This window comes from Patella vulgata, chromosome 8 (genome assembly GCF_932274485.2).
Source record: "Patella vulgata chromosome 8, xgPatVulg1.2, whole genome shotgun sequence".
NCBI classification, from domain to species: domain Eukaryota; kingdom Metazoa; phylum Mollusca; class Gastropoda; family Patellidae; genus Patella; species Patella vulgata.
The window spans coordinates 54,833,939-54,850,790 of NC_065886.2; the positions used below are offsets into that span (position 1 = coordinate 54,833,939).

The 16,852-nt window shown below is 36.1% G+C and overlaps 1 protein-coding gene across 4 annotated transcripts; it reads right to left on the bottom strand.

Moving 5' to 3' along the window:
- Positions 1-184: 184 nt before the first annotated feature.
- LOC126830042 (high affinity choline transporter 1) lies at positions 185-15,439 on the bottom strand. Of its 4 annotated transcripts, none has more exons than XM_050560256.2 (11): positions 15,270-15,439; positions 9,026-9,223; positions 7,761-7,951; positions 6,660-6,770; positions 5,386-5,541; positions 4,772-4,920; positions 3,920-4,045; positions 3,046-3,199; positions 2,110-2,223; positions 1,536-1,642; positions 185-847 (listed from the first exon to the last, which is right to left on the bottom strand). In XM_050560256.2, exons 3-11 carry the CDS (start codon positions 7,945-7,947, stop codon positions 329-331), a joined length of 1,623 nt encoding a protein of 540 aa, XP_050416213.2. In that variant the 5' UTR covers positions 7,948-7,951; positions 9,026-9,223; positions 15,270-15,439; the 3' UTR covers positions 185-328. The 4 variants fall into 4 exon arrangements, with proteins under 4 accessions (XP_050416213.2, XP_050416215.2, XP_050416214.2 ...); XM_050560258.2 differs by having other exon boundaries at positions 9,102-9,223; positions 15,270-15,438; XM_050560257.2 differs by lacking the exon at positions 9,026-9,223 and having other exon boundaries at positions 15,270-15,437.
- Between the last annotated feature and the right edge of the window lie 1,413 nt (positions 15,440-16,852).

The following is a 16,852-nucleotide window of genomic DNA, read 5'->3' on the forward strand; positions in this document are numbered from 1 at the left end:
TTTGGTTGGTTGTTTTTACCCAAGCCCAAGTTTGCGTGGTTTTATCCGATGTTCTGGAAGGCGGAATAATATCCTGTCTCAGGACAAGCTCCATTTATCCAGCAAGGTGACAACCCTTAGTCTTCCGTGCTACCGTGGTTGTGTTTCGTTGCCTGGCAACCGATATTTATATAAACGTGGCTGGTTTATTAGGAACAAATCTTGAATTTATTACATAATTTTACAAACTGTATCAAAAATAGAATAAAACATTAATAACAACATGGTTCTCAGTAAAAACTCAAAACATTCTTCAAAAAAAAAACAAACTTGAAGTGAGCGTGTGTAATCACCGTACTCGGTAACTAGAATCAGTAAACGTTTCCATGGTAAATAGAGGGTTGTCTTTACTAAGATCATACTTGACGCTTCCATGCTCTAAAACATTAAATTTATCCCAACTATTCGGTAAACATCCACACTTAAAAACAGATCTCATAATATAAGAAAACACTATCAAAACAAAAGTAGATATCACAAAGGCAAAAACACGATATGGAAATAATTGTTCATTAGTTTCATAGTCATAATATGGATAAAAAATAAAAGGTTGAAAGTTCAATGATTGTTCTCCTGCACCGAGTCTCAAAACAGTTCCAGCAAAAAATGCCAATATGGCACCATAACCATTTGTCTTTGATAAGAATAAGGAACACGTAAGTTGTGGTAAAACTATCACGAACACTATATCCGCTGCCAGGACAAAAAGCCCCCATATAGTATCAACATATATAGACATTGCTGTTGCTGCCGCCCCTATGAAAAATATAGCAACTCGCTGTATCCACATTAGTTCGGTATCGCCTGCCTAAAATAAATTCAAAGTTTTGTATTTAATATATTCAGTTTGTTCAGGAGGAAGGGCAAGTTATATCCCAGCAACCACCACCACGTCTCATGGACGGCCCGGAGCTGAACTATTATGAAATTAAGAAAACGTAAGCATGCTCTCCAGATCAGAATATGGCGTCACCGTTGCATATGATTTTGAATCTCTTGTTACAAATGGCGCTGAAACGCATTATGGTACACGATTCGTGTACCATAGGTAAAATGTTTATTTTGTCTTAAATATTGGATATCAGAAGCCCATCAGTTCCTGGTAAGATCACAACATCAATGTCGATTTAAATTGACAAATAAATTTGTGTTTTCAATGTCGATGATATTGAGTTAAAGACTTATCTACTCTAATGTCGTATACAAAGTTGACGCTATTTTTATCCAGTTTAATATTCGATGGGATCGAAGTGGAGTGCTGTAGTCGACGAAAACAATCAGGAATGGTTCGAGTCGACGAAACCAATCATGAATGGTAAGAACAAATTTGGTCCCAAGGTCAGTTGGGAGTATCCAATATCAGCCAAATCATGTCCTGTCAATTTACAGGTAAGTCGAAAACTATGAGTTAAAACCCATTCATTCATCCATTCATTCATTCATTCATTCATGCAAGGCAAGTGGTTAACTAGTTATTGTCAAATCCAGATACGTACCTTTCTTCTAAATATAGGTTTATATATATGATGAGTAAACATAGAACTAGATCCTAGAATTGAACTATCCACTGATGACATCACAGCCCCACAAATAGCACCCAAAACTGAAAACACAAATAGTAGCATAAAACACTCTTAATTATTAACATCAACCAAAACGCCAGTAATATAACAACTCTTCCAGATCCTAGTGTAGTGAAGACAAGTAAAACGAAATTTTGAACTAAAGAAAACGAAACAAAATAGGATCTGTGTTTTAACCATATTGCGCCTTCCCCAGCAATATTGTTAGACAATTTTTTACAGGAGGTTTTCATTAATGTACAGGTTGTGACTCTAGGTCAACATATCAAACAAAATCCACGATACGGACCATTCTACTGTCTAATCAAGGTCATGGTCAAAAACCACGATACAGACAAAGTGAAAGGCATTATTATGTCGTCACATGCAAAGAACTAGCTTTTATCAAACAGTCTTCATTCTCTGATCATACGATATGATTATAATTAAATTACAACAATCAATGTTGAATTATCGTTAGGTATAGATGATGAAAGGTGTACTATACCTATAATAGCTACAGGTAACGGTGTAAATTCGTGTATCATTAAAGGTAATACCATAGAAGATACATTAGCCGCTACTGGATTTAATCCCGATGTTATAGAAACATTACTCCAATCTGAAAATAAGGATATATACATGTAGAGTTGATGGGAAATATAACATCAACACGACTATATGTAAGATATAACAAGACACACGACTATCTGTAAGATATAACAAGACACACGACTATCTGTAAGATGTAACAAGACACAGGACTATCTGTAAGATGTAATAAGACACACTATAAATGGAGATATGCATTTTGATAGGGTGCTTCTTTACAGCCAAATGTACAATCCATGATAACAACTGTAATATGTAGAGATCGACGTGAGTAAATTGGTTAATCTTCGAACTACCCGAAGCTTTGTGATATGTTGCATGTTATTGTAGCAAGTCATTGTGATATGTTGCAGATTATTGCAGCAGGTCATTGTGATATGTTGCATGTTATTGCAGTAGGTCATTGTGATATGTTGCATGTTATTGTAGCAGGTCATTGTCATATGTTGCATGTTATTGTAGCAAGTCATTGTGATATGTTGCATGTTATTGTAGCAGGTTATTGTGATATGTTGCATGTTATTGTAGCAGGTTATTGTGATATGTTGCATGTTATTGTAGCAGGTCATTGTGATGTGTTGCAGGTTATTGTAGCAAGTCATTGTGATATGTTGCAGGTTATTGCAGCAGGTCATTGTGATGTGTTGCATGTTATTGTAGCAAGTCATTGTGATATGTTGCAGGTTATTGTAGCAGGTTATTCGTCCGGTATGAATAAAACTGTTCGTTACAGACTCCTGTATAGATAGACAGTTGGATAGATTTCAGTGTAATGTGAACATCAAAAAATAATAATACGAAATTTGTAATCTAATTCTGACCGTTTTCATACCTGTTGCTGTACTGAAAACACCAATTAAAAATGGTGGAACAGCAAACAATAAAGATCCAAATCCTGCTATAATAGATAATATCTTAGCCTCTTTAACACTTCTTACTGATAAAACTCTCTGGAAATATGACTGCCATGGTATGGTTCCTAATATCTGTAATAGAAATGAAATGAAATGAAGTTTAACGTCTTACTGTTCTGCTCCTATGCTGGGCTAATGAAGACAGGCATACGCCATACTGTGTGCTATGGTGGAAATTTTGCCCGGGAAGCAGCACTATTGCCTACTTTTATATCGAATTCCAACTGCCAAGGGATCTTTTACGTGCATTCCAATGTATACACGGGACCTCGGTTTTTTGTCCCATACGAAGGACTAGACAGCTGTCCTTGTCAGGCTCTCCGTCCTGCATCACTGACAAGGGGAAACCACGTCAAAAAATCCTGATGAACTTTCTCGGCCAATGCAGGGATCGAACACACTACCTCCAGGCTAACCACCTAAACACCAGACCTCCAGCCTGGCGAGCCAGCGTCTTACCCACCTAAACACCGTGACTCCCCTCTGTAATAGAAGGTCGTGGAATATTTAACATGAAAGAGGAAAGGGAGTAGGTTGAGGTTGTCGTGAGGTAGGACGATGGCCTTTCAACTAGAATGTTCATTTTTCAATTATTAGGGTTTCATGTATTTGGGTTTATATCATGGGAAATATTGATGTATTGGGGTTTGACAAAATTAAACAAGCACAGCCATATGATGGGAAATATATAACTATACACCGGAAAATACGATTAATACTGAGCTAAGTTTCGTCCAGGGAACTTGCAGGAAATAGAAGCCATATATCAGAATTAAAGGTGAAGTTACTTACCATAGCAATAGCCAGATCTACCCAAGCTACAGCCCGTGTTTTATCTATAGATCCTATCCATACATCAGATGTTTCTGATACATTTCCAACAGAATCGTTTAAATACAAAAACGGAATGGCGATAACCTGAAATATATATACATAGCTATAAACGGAATGGCGATAACATAAAATATTAAAGAATTTTTGAATTCACCAAATATATATAGCGAAAAAAAAATCCAGCGCTGTTTGCATTGTTACAAGGTCGACCTCACGCTCTCATATCAATCCATTGTTGAAAAAACTACATTGGTCATCTGTTCAACAAATCAAGATCAAATGTTTGTTATTGTCCAGATGGTAGTGGACCGAAGTACCCGACTTTCTTTGGGCATTATAAATTCCATCTAATACGCTATTATCATTTAATCAATAAACAACTATGTGTTCGTCGGGGGATGTTAAAAGCCTTTCTAAGACGTTGCACCCACAGATTTGAATAAACTATCTTTCCACCTCTACGGAAGTCCATCACTCAAGCACTTTAAATTTATCTTGAAACTAATCTGCTTTAATTGAATCATATGAGATTAATGAGGGGGTTAGCACGTCCGTGCTGTATCATAAGGCCTGTCATTGAGTCAAGTGGCCTGGTTTCGATTCCCCGCTTGTGCCCGACAAGGAGTAGCATCGCCCATACAGCATCGTGGGTTTCCTCCGGCTTCAACCCACTGCTAAAGACTCCTACGTTGTACAAACGAATTGTTGAAATACAATTGAACCGTATGTTAGTCCCGAAATGACATAATTTGTGTCGAATGGACCTCTCTCTCCCCCCCTCTCTCCATGTAAATAACTGTGGCTACCTACCAGACCAACAGCAATGAAGAAGAGTTGTACAACATCTGTATAAGCTACGGATATCATCTGACCAATCATTGTATATAATACAGTTACACCAGCTGATACCAAGATAGATATTAACCTGTTTAAACCAATAATAACACTGATCGTTGACCCTATAATATATAAAACAAGGTTCCTTCATTAGTCCACGATTGTTGACCCTATAATATATAAAACCGGGCTCCTTCATTAGTCAACGATTGTTGACCCTATAATATATAAAACAGGGCTCCTTCATTAGTCCACGATTGTTTCTAATCCCAATAAATGATAAATTAAATCCACTTTGAAAACTTCTCTACGATATCACCCCAAGTGAGGTGGACGTAAAACTCTAGTAACTAACTAACACTGAAATTCAGTTGTCGGTTGTATAGGAATGGTCTTAAATATTTTCGCTTGTGCATCAAAGTAAACGAAACAAGTAAAATTACAAACATTTACAAAAAAATAATTTAAAAAAAACGTGAGAGTCATATGAATTTCCCAAATACGCTGCATTGGTTAACTTCCTTTCAGATGAAAATGAACATTGATTAAAATATCTGGGAGTCTTAATAAAATAAATTTGACCGTACCTAATGCATTGAGTATTGAAGCTGTCCAGAAGAGATCCCCTGCTAGAGAAGCTAGATACACCAAGAAAGCAGGTAAACGACCAAAATTCTCCACCATTGGTTGTAACATGGTTACATATTGTCTATCTCTCATACGACCAGCATATATTAAACCACCTGTAAAATATAGTTACATATTGTCTATATCTCATACGACCAGCATATATTAAACCACCTGTAAAATATAGTTACATATTGTCTATATCTCATACGACCAGCATATATTAAACCACCTGTAAAATATAGTTACATATTGTCTATCAATCATACGACCAGCATATATTAAACCACCTGTAAAATATAGTTACATATTGTCTATCAATCATACGACCAGCATATATTAAACCACCTGTAAAATATAGTTACATATTGTCTATCTCTAATACGACCAGCATATATTAAACCACCTGTAAAATATAGTTACATATTGTCTATATCTCATACGACCAGCATATATCAAACCACCTGTAAAATCATCAAATTTATACTGCCCAGTGTAAACAAGAAAGGGAATTATATTACTTTGGGAGTTTTTAAACAAACCATCTTGCTATACATTTGCTATACATTTAGAAAAAATCAGGATAACTCGTTTTTGAAAAACAAAAATTTAGTAACTTCTATAATAAATAATAAGTGGTATGAATTGCACTAAACCAGTAAGATCGACACATATTACCAATGTAATTGTAGTTTGGGCTTGTAATTGTAGTTTGGGTTTGTAATTGCAGTTTGGGCTTGTAATTGCAGGTTGGGCTTGTAATTGTAGTTTGGGCTTGTAACTGTAGTTTCTTGAAAAAATAGCTTTAGTGACTTTAGTGGTATCAGTTGCACTAAACCAGTAAGATCGACACATATTACCAATGTAATTGTAGTTTGGGCTTTTAATTGTAGTTTGGGCTTTTAATTGTAGTTCGGGCTTTTAATGTCAGTTTGAGCTTGTAATTGTAGTTTGAACTTGTAATTGTAGTTTGAACTTGTAATTGTAGTTTTGGCTTGTAATTCCGAATTCGAAGCTTCTTATAGTAATAGCCATTAGATGTTTCACCAGCAAAGTTGTCTAAATACAGAAATTATGTCTAACTTTAAGGTCCATGGGTATGCGGACTTCTTATCTGGTTTCAGATGTTCTAACGGGCGTGATTGAACTTTTTTTTTAAATATTCATACAAACATCTGCAATATACAAAAATATTGCTATAAACAAGAATAATATCATATTGATATTTGCTTACCAAGTGTTAATCCAACACAGATGGCAAATGGTGAAATAGTCCAGGCTAAACCACCAAAGTTTATAATAGATTCTGATGTTCCATTGATAAAACCACCTCCCACAGCAGTTGCTGAAAGCAGAAATTAGTTATTCAATAACAATTCGCTTAATCTAGCTTATAGGTGGGTTTAATATTTCTGTGCTTCTTGAGAGGTTGCACAAATATCAATTTTTTAGCACACAAAATAGGAGTCTGACTCAAGTCGGTTATAGTAGAGCTGCTTACTATTATAATTTCTACTGCTTGGTCTTTAATTATGACTTTACCACAATGGTGTAAGTCCCCTTCGGTCCTCCTTACCTTTTCTACAAGATATATTTCCCCTTCCCTCCTCCTTGCCTTTTCTACAAGACATCTGTCCCCTTCCCTCCTACTTACCCTTTCTACAAGATATCTGAATACATGACACGTCTCCACTAGATATTATGCGATTCGATCTATTCTAATAAATACATTTCGAGTAAATATTAACCCGATTCCGCAACCATTCAAATAATCGTAGAAGGTAATCGACAACTTCCAAGCTACTACCCACCTCTCTGCCCGATCATTTTCAACATTACAAAATTCATCTGTGGTGTCAATCGTGGAGGATAAAAATGATATCCGATAAAAGAATATGAATCTCAAAGGATGATAATTTGAAATCAAAGTGAAGATCTTGTTACCAGCAAAATTTAGCGTCCACTCAACTAATTCATTTCGGGACTAACATATGGTTCAATTTTATTTCACTAATTCGATTGGGCGCAAGGGGTCTTTAGCAGTGGGAGTAAACCGTGGGACCCGGAGAAAACCCATGAGATTGGACAGGCGACCCTATTCCTTGTCCTCTTAAGGACAGACCCTCTGACCCAACGTGCACGCGTTAACCATTCCCCCCGCCCCGCCACCCCACATCAAAAAGAGGTTTATCTATAACCTCAAGATATCCTAAAATGAATAATAAAGATCTGATAAAATTCAGATTTTTCTGATGACATGGTTAAGATCTTTAATTTAAAATATTAACAGAATTACGAAGTTTAATTTATTTAAAATATTAATAGAATTACTAACCAATCATAGTTAACGTTCCAATTACACCATGTAGACTTCTACCAGCCAGCACAGACTGTTCACTTTTACTTGTATCGGTATCTTTATATTTTACACATTTTGCCGCCAAGATTCCAACCAATAGGATGACGACATAGAAGACGATGACAGAGATGAGACCAGGCAGATTAATATCGCTTATATCCATTTTACTGTAAAATATTAATTTAAAAATCATTCCTTATCCTTAATAATTAAAGAGGCATTTGTACCCACTCTCAACTAGGGATGGGTGTCAGATGGGGCCCCTTCTAAAAGATTTTGAAATTCATCATGTAAAACATACAGGGGGAAAATGCCCTCTTTGACCCCCTATCGTGGGCCCTTGTCTTGTCACTATGTTCATTGTTCAGAGTTCGCCCTGGTCGTAGGACTTTTTCCTAGAAAACTATTTTATCAATTTGTTGAAAAGCTGAGAAAAATGGCAGTTATGTTATGAAGTAGGTGGATGAAGTGGATCTATAACCATATTTACTAAGATAAAATGTCAACATATCGGGTCAATAATACACCTTATATAAAAATAGAGATGTTTCACTATAAAATATAGGTTTAACAAGTGCCTTTCTAAACTGAAATTATGTAGTTATGAAGATCTTGTCTCGGTTAGTTAAATCCACTCAATGACAATAACCCACGACTTAAAGTAGGTTGAAATGACATTTATATAACAGACAGTCTTATATCTAACTGTTGTAGGTTATTATATATAATACAAACAATATATATATATACAAGATGCTATAGATAATAGTTGTATTTTACATATACCCTGTAATATAAGAAATAAAAACTAAATTATTAAAACTTTATTAGGGTCATCATTCACAGAAACAAACATTAGGAAGAACTCGATTGTTCAATTCGAATCAGGGCCTTTAAACAAAACGCCCCCCCCCCCCACTCCCGCAAAAAAAGTCATCTTTTGCTGCGTCAGGTGTCCTCGGAATACACAGAAACGAGAAGCATTCTTCAGTCAGTCGCTAAGTGAAGGGGATGGAATGGGGTATGCGGTGCGGGGGGGGGGGGGGGTTGCACCCACCCCCTGAGTTTCTGCCCCCCCCCCCCGCACCGCCCCCTGGAGTTCATTCTGATCTTCATCACTAATTAATCATATTTCTTGACAAGTGTCAAATATATGACGTGGCTAAGATATGGTACAAATCCACCATAGCATGAACTATTGTATGAACTAGATGTAACTATTGGGCTTTTCGTGGACCCACCCTCGATGTTGTTCCTCGTGAAGAATCAGTGATCAACACGACCTGACTTTAATAGATATTAGCCGAAATATCTCACCAACACAGAGCCTCTATTGGATACTGGTCACAGATTTCCTCGCTGTCCAACACGTCACAAAATATCACATAATCCGAAATAACGATCTATAGCGTCCCCAATCAACATTCATAGGCAGAATTCTACAACATAACAAATAGATTTAAAATATTACTCGCCTTACCTATGTCATTTAGAAATAGCCACATAACACGTAAACAACCGTTTATTTTATCGTTTTACATATTACAATAAACTGTAAATAGCACATGTATATAGTTATAGGTGTATTGTACAGGTATCGTACAGGTATTGTACAGGTATTCATATAATCCATTCACTGCTGTGCTCTATACTAGTGTCTATAGGTGTATAAAAACCGATATAGCATGGTATAGTAGTAATACAACATTTATAAAGGTTTAAAGAGACGGTGAAATGAAATGAAATGGGGTTTAACGTCCTACAGTTCTGCTCCTATACTGAGCTAATAAAGACGGGCATACGCCATACAGTGTGCTATGAGGGAAATTTTGCCCGGGCAGTAATTGAATTTCAACTGTCAAGGGTCTTTCACGTGCACACCAATGTACATGTGACCTCGGTTTTTCATCCGAACGACCAACCACTGGCCTTGCCTCTTGCACCCCTAAAAAGGTCAAATCACGCTGGAAAATCCCAGAGAACATGGGCTAATACCAGAAAGTGTCCACATTTACATAAGCAAAGTAAAAATAACTTCGGCGGCTATGATCATTTGAAGTTTACATTAGTTTCTTTTGATTCCATGTCACCATCATTATGCATCTATAATCATTTGAAATATCTTTGATTTGTATCCGCTATCATCGAAGTCAAAGGATTACCAAGACTTATTAGTCCCAATTGAAGTAATGACTTTTTTGTAGGTTGACTGTTTGCCATGTTGCCTCCTTAACATCTCCCGTCTTCATTAGCCCAGTCGGTGCAGAAAAAAAGAGGGCTAAACCGCATTTCCTTTCATTTCATACAACCTTTCATTTTATACAGCCTTACAGATTTGATAAATATTGGAAGTTTTATTATAAACGTATTGTTAAAACGACCGCCACTTTTAAAGCATGAGTAAGATGAGTCAATACCGTGTATTTATAATTAAAATTTAATTCCTCGCGGTGTGGTATAAGGTTCAGTTTATTATTAATCACGCTATAAGCCAAACGATATGATGATATATTAGTAAGAAGGTCACGCTATAAGCCAAACTATATGATGATATATTAGTAAGAAGGTCACGTATATGAGCTAGGCTATTTAGAAAGTTGAATAAAGTATGGGTCAACGTAAGATTAACACGACCACTTAAAATCAAAAATAAATAAATGTTTTCTCTGAGCAGATTTTAAACTGAGAATATACACGAGTTCACTGGGCGTTATAAAATGTTTCAAATTCAAACCAATCTGCATTAGTAGGATTGAAGATTGACCCTCCTCACAACTCGACCTAACTTGAACAGAAAGGGTTCATTGTCAAATTATAATACACAAAGTTTCAACACTCCCATTCAATGAACATCTACGCCAAGTCTGATCATTGTACCTCAAGCTGGTTTATTATATTCCAAATATCAAATTGCTTAACTTTAACAGAAGATTCGCGTCGTCGAACGCAGTCAACATTCTACCACAATTAGAAGCAGATTTATAAACACGTATGAAAGGCTGACAGTTGGCTAGATATTAAGGGGGCCGGGGTGACTCCGTGTGTAAAGCGCAGGCTGCCTAAATATGAGGTCTTGCGCCCCCCCCCCCCTCCGGCGTTGGCCGAGATAGTTCCTCGGGTTTTCCGGCGTGGTTTCCCCTTGCATGTGACATAGGACGAAGGGCCTGACAAAGAACAATGTCTATTCGTTCAGATGTCTGTCTGGGCAAAAATTTCATCACCTTAAACTGCATGGCGCGTGTCCGTCTTCATTTACCGATAATCTGCAGCTTTAACATGGTGCGCTAGAAACACCCAAGGAATGGAATTAATTAAGGTAAACATTATGTCGTGTTGAATAACCAGCTATAGAAAATACAAAAGTTAAAAGGCCTAAAAGAAGTACATCTACTTCATTTTGTCAATATTTTTTTATTTTTTTTTTTGAATATTTGATGGGAAAGTTTTTTTAATTTCCTTATACATAAAACTAGCACATTCGGTAGTACCATAGTTAGACTAGAACATCCAGTAGTACTATAGTTAGGCTAGAACATCCAGTAGTACTATAGTTCGACTAGAACATCCAGTAGTATTATAGCTCGACTAAACACAATTGTCAACCCCTTTCTCATCTAATAAATAGTGAATAGTTATCAACCTTTTATGTTATGTCGACATCAGCTTTATACCCGACATTATTCTAGCCAACAAGCTGTATATAGGGCCTTTAATATACCACTCCATGCAAAGGTGTATATAGGACCTTTAATATACCACTCACGTGCCAAGGAAACAATATATTCAACCATGTCTGTTATTCGGACTGTATGAAACTGTGTAGAATTTAAAATCAGAAAATAAATCAAATTTGGCACAATAATTATACTCAAAGCAGCCTGTTTTGAAAATAATTGATACAAATCGAATCTGTAGTTAGTATGGTATAATGATAGCCATTTTCTCTATGGCGCTGAATCTAAGATTATACAACCTAATCGTATGTACACGTATAACAGTCGACACAACCAATTATAGAGAAATGTAACTATATCTGATTTAAATAAATAGCCGATCAGATTTATAATAATGTAGATTTATATATAAAGCATATTAAACATGATAGATCATATTGCAAATATTACACACCACCAGAACTGATATTCTATTAGACGTATAATTTAAATATAATATATAACGACCGTTGATCGTAAAGATTAAAGATACATTATGTAAGATTTAGATAAAGAGCTGACAGTTCTTGCTATAATCGTTCAATATAAATATATTGAAAATTTCATTCAAATTTCTTTATTCTGGGCAAAGTTATGACTGTTTGAAGATGTAGCGTAGATCATTTATTATCGTAGTATCAGTACTTGACAAATCTCGGCCATCCGGATGATCTAGGGAGCTGATTGTAGGCTTGTCATTAAATAATAGTTTATATAACATTTGAAGCCAAAAGAAAGACCTGCAATAAACAAATTTAGCTTTGACATAATGCATTTTAACGCTCTGTGATAGGTTTCTACCCATTCTTCATTAATTTCTAACTGTGTACATGGATGGATCGAACCGCTATAGCTGACGAGTGGTAACCAGGCTTGAAAAATCCCAAGTTTATTCTTGACCTACCCACGCCGGGATTCGAACCCGGGACATTCTTACCGCTAGAACCACCGCCCCTCAGATGATATCATCATGACACATGACGAGTTGATACAGTACAATATAAGTATTAATATATAAATATATATCATATATTATAAATCAATAACTACCTGACAAAATGTAACAATACCTATACCCGACAGAATGTAACAATATCTAGGACAGTTTGTGAGGAAAGCTTAACGTTTCGTAAACTCAATATGTTATTTTAAGACTAGCAGACAGTTAATTCTATTATATGGTATACTCTTCATTGATCGGGAAGCATGTTTCTCTTCCGTCCCTGCTCTGTATTAAAAAGCATAAACGTCTTTTGAATCTGGCGGCTTCGATCTGAATGTCTCCGTAATACTTTTTTCTGACAAATAGTACTTCATACCTCTCGTATCACTACGTATCTGGAGATAAATTATTATCCTTTAAATACGGTTCACTGAACCGCAGGAAAATCTATTTACCGTCTATACCGTTCATCGAATTATGTCAAGCGATCTTTTACATCCAGACAGGTGTGCACATGGGTAGACCTCTTGTTTACATTCAGACAGGTGTGTACATGGGTAGACCTCTTGTTAACATTCAGACAGGTGTGTACATGGGTAGACCTCTTGTTTACATTCAGACAGGCGTGTACATGGACAGACCTCTTGTTTACATTCAGACAGGTGTGTACATGGACAGACCCCTTGTTTACATTCAGGCATGTGTGTACATGGGTAGACCTCTTGTTTACATTCAGACAGGTGTGTACATGGACAGACCTCTTGTTTACATTCAGACAGGCGTGTACATGGAGAGACCTCATGTTTACATTCTGACAGGTGTGTACATGGGCAGACCTCTTGTTTACATCCAGACAGGTGTGTATACGGACAGACCTCTTGTTTTATATAACATCTTAAAGGAGCTAAATCCCTAATATTTGGCACCTAAAAATTGACACAAATGGGTCGCAACGCATATAATAATATATTATGAATGTATATAAACTGATTTACATTCAGCAATGCTCACGAAAAGTGGGAATCGGGCGTTTGTTTTTATTACAATGACACTCACTCTTTGATCAGAGTAGAAAATAAAATTGCTGATTTTATGCACCGATTCCCACTTGTCAGAGTTGTCGCCTGCTAGGTTAGACAAGGGAGTGTGTCTAGTCCTTCGAATGGGGGGGATAAACACTGCTAATAAATCACACGAACGCTGCGAGAAATGTGTGCTTAAAACGTGCATTGACAGAATACAAAGAAGGGAAAGAGGTTTTTTCCTCCAATATTTATATACTGGTTTTATTTTAGTGGTCTAATCTGTTCTGTGAAATGAAACACCCTAACAGATCTAAATCATCTTCTCCAACATGTTACAAACACTGAGATTTCTTGTAAACACATAATGGGTTATAATAAGAAGCAATTCCAAGCAAAATATTGAATTTGAGCCTAGGTCTCCATGATCCTTTAACGTAATCGATGATAAGAGTAAAAATATGAATATAAAAACCAAGTTAAATAACAGTTCTTCATGTAGATTATTCAACAATATCTAACAATCAATATTAAAATACTTAGTTCCAGTGGTGCAGCTAGGCGGTGCTCGTGGGGTTGAAGAAAGGGACGCAACTCTTCCTCTGGGCTCCAGTTTATAATAGTTATGCCCATAGCGTTTTATCAGGTTTATATTTCTGACGATTAAAATGATGTTTGTTATAACATTTATAATGTTTTGATTCCCCGCTTGTATTTGACAAGGAGTAAGGTCACCTGCCAAACCACGTGGGATTTCTCTGGGTCCTCCGTTCGGATACAAACAGTTCATCACCGACCGCTAACAAACCAAAGATATACAGGTGGCAGGTGATGATAATATAAAGAAAATCAAAAAGTCCAGGGGAGGATCCAGAGGAATGGGGGAGGTGTGAGGGGGCCCAAACCCCACCCTGCTCAGCTACATATGAAAAATTGTAAAACAACACTTTATGTGGAAAGTCACGGTTGTGAGATGAGATGGGCATTCAAAGCGCGATATTATGATATAGAAATGTGTGATATCACAATTAATTCTTTGCATCAATGAAATTGAATCACAATGTGATCGTATTAATTCATAAAAAGCTCAATGTGTATGTATTCCTAATTGTCAACTGTCAAATCTCCTTAACAGAAGCCTGGCAAACCCCCTCCTGCAAAAATCCCTAGATCCGCCCCTAAGGTCATGGATGTCGAATGAATAGTAATAAAAGAAATCGTTCTCTAGAATATTAAAAGACGACGATTAAATCTATAAACTTGTTTAAACATCAAAAGTGCCTGGTGGGGAGAAGAATGTTGAATTATTGAAGAGCCATAAATAACGACAAATAGCTCAATTAACAACTTATACTTGTACGGTTAAAGAGGCATCATCACTCACACCAAAACGGTTAAACAGCATTCATCACTCACACTAAAACGGAAAAAAAATCTCATGGATTTCAAATTGATATTAGACTCATCTCAGTATTATCGTAAATTGATATTAGACTCATCTCAATATCGTAAATCTTCTTGATATTAGACTCATCTCATTATTATAGTAAATCTGATTTGAAGTTGAAGACCCGCCATAATAAACTTGTATAACCTGTAGTACAATCAGCCAAATAATCCAACACATAAAATGTCTCTTTAAGTAAAGAAGTTAAATTAGACCTAGGCTGCTTTGATAAAAGAAACATATACGAATGAAACTATCGGGTTTCTAAAATTTCAAGCGTTAACGTAAACATATCAATATATGGACCATTCCAATAACAATCTAATATCTAAGTTATTTAGATGAATATAATTGAAATACCTGCTTTAGTCGACCATTAGTTGTTTTATATAAGACATTGACATTTACTATCACAGGTGAAGCATCTTACATCTATATAAACAATGTCTACCTGACAACACTTACTTCCCACCTGTATATACGATGTACCTGTATACACGTCAACACGCGCCATACAGTACACAGATTGTAGAAAAACACTTAATACAATTTCTATACACAGCAAGAAGGATGTTAGAAGTACGAGGAATTACCTGGTTAATGTGGTAACTCAGGTGTGAAGCTAGCCATCACACAATATAATGTTTGTATTCATTTGTCATATGCTTTATTCAACAAACGGTCACAGTTCACAAACTTTATAATTCATAAAAAATGTTGTGGCGTTGTCAAATTGAGCTGTTCGAGTCAAAATTTAATGTTTTAAATATGCCAGAAACAATCTTAGAAGGTTAAAAACAGGGTTTTTAGACCAAACAAAATTAAAAATACTTCTATTAAGAAACGTGTTGTTCAGAAATTAATCAAACTAATCAATTATTGTAGGGTCAACTGAGTGTTGTATAGTTTAATATGTAGGCTTGCTATTTACATACTTGTAAAAATATCAATAATAATGTATGTGGCGGCGGCGGCAGGATTTATATTTGCAAATAAACCCAGTGATGTACGCGATATTGGGGTATGTCCTGGATAAATAATACAGCTAACAGAAATAATTTAATTAATCTAAATCACAATCTACCCATTTAATAGTCCCTTGAAAACAGTTTCATATTGCTCCATTGAGGGCTATATTGGTGTGCCCTCTCCAATGCTAGAAATCTTGGTCACACTAAAGTCTAGCTTAAAGGGAATACACTTGCATGTGTTGTTTAATTTTGAATAATAATATGTGATGTGTTGTTACTTTGGTACGCAGGTTGGTTGAGTTTAGATAATTAATCAATTAGAGCATGCAAGATGCTGGTTGGACCAAATATTGGTAAGATTAACTACGTGTTCAATATACGGGTGTTGTTGGAAGGGTAATGGGGGGGGGGGCAAATCTCATACTTCAAGGGCAAGGATTTTTATGCAATGGGTAATTTTTGCTATAGTAAGAAGTGGGGTAATAAGAAGCAGTTTGAGAAGGAATAAACCTGTAAACCTAAGCACATGGCCTTCACATCCTAAATATATTCCGGAACATTTCCTCCTGCCCTTGGTGAGACAACCTTCCTATACATCCCTATTCCCCAGTTCTTCAGATTCAAATTTCCCTCACAGAACACTGTATGACGTATGCCTGTCTTCATTAACTTGGGTATATTTCAGGTATCTATATGGAGGTCATCATCCTATTTCATCCAGTTTCTTCCCACTTCTAAAATCATCTGGTAACAAAAGAATTATTGTATAGATGTATTAATTATATATGTTTGTGTCTTGTAGAAAGAGACTAAGGCTGCGAGGTTTGATAGATGAGTTAAAACTAGCTGTTATTAATGACTATCATACAAATAATTACTGGTAGGTAACAGGAGAGTACCTTTATGGCGAGGAATTTATAATTATATATCCAGTCTGCTTCTATACTATCTCATACTGTTATTTTATGGAAT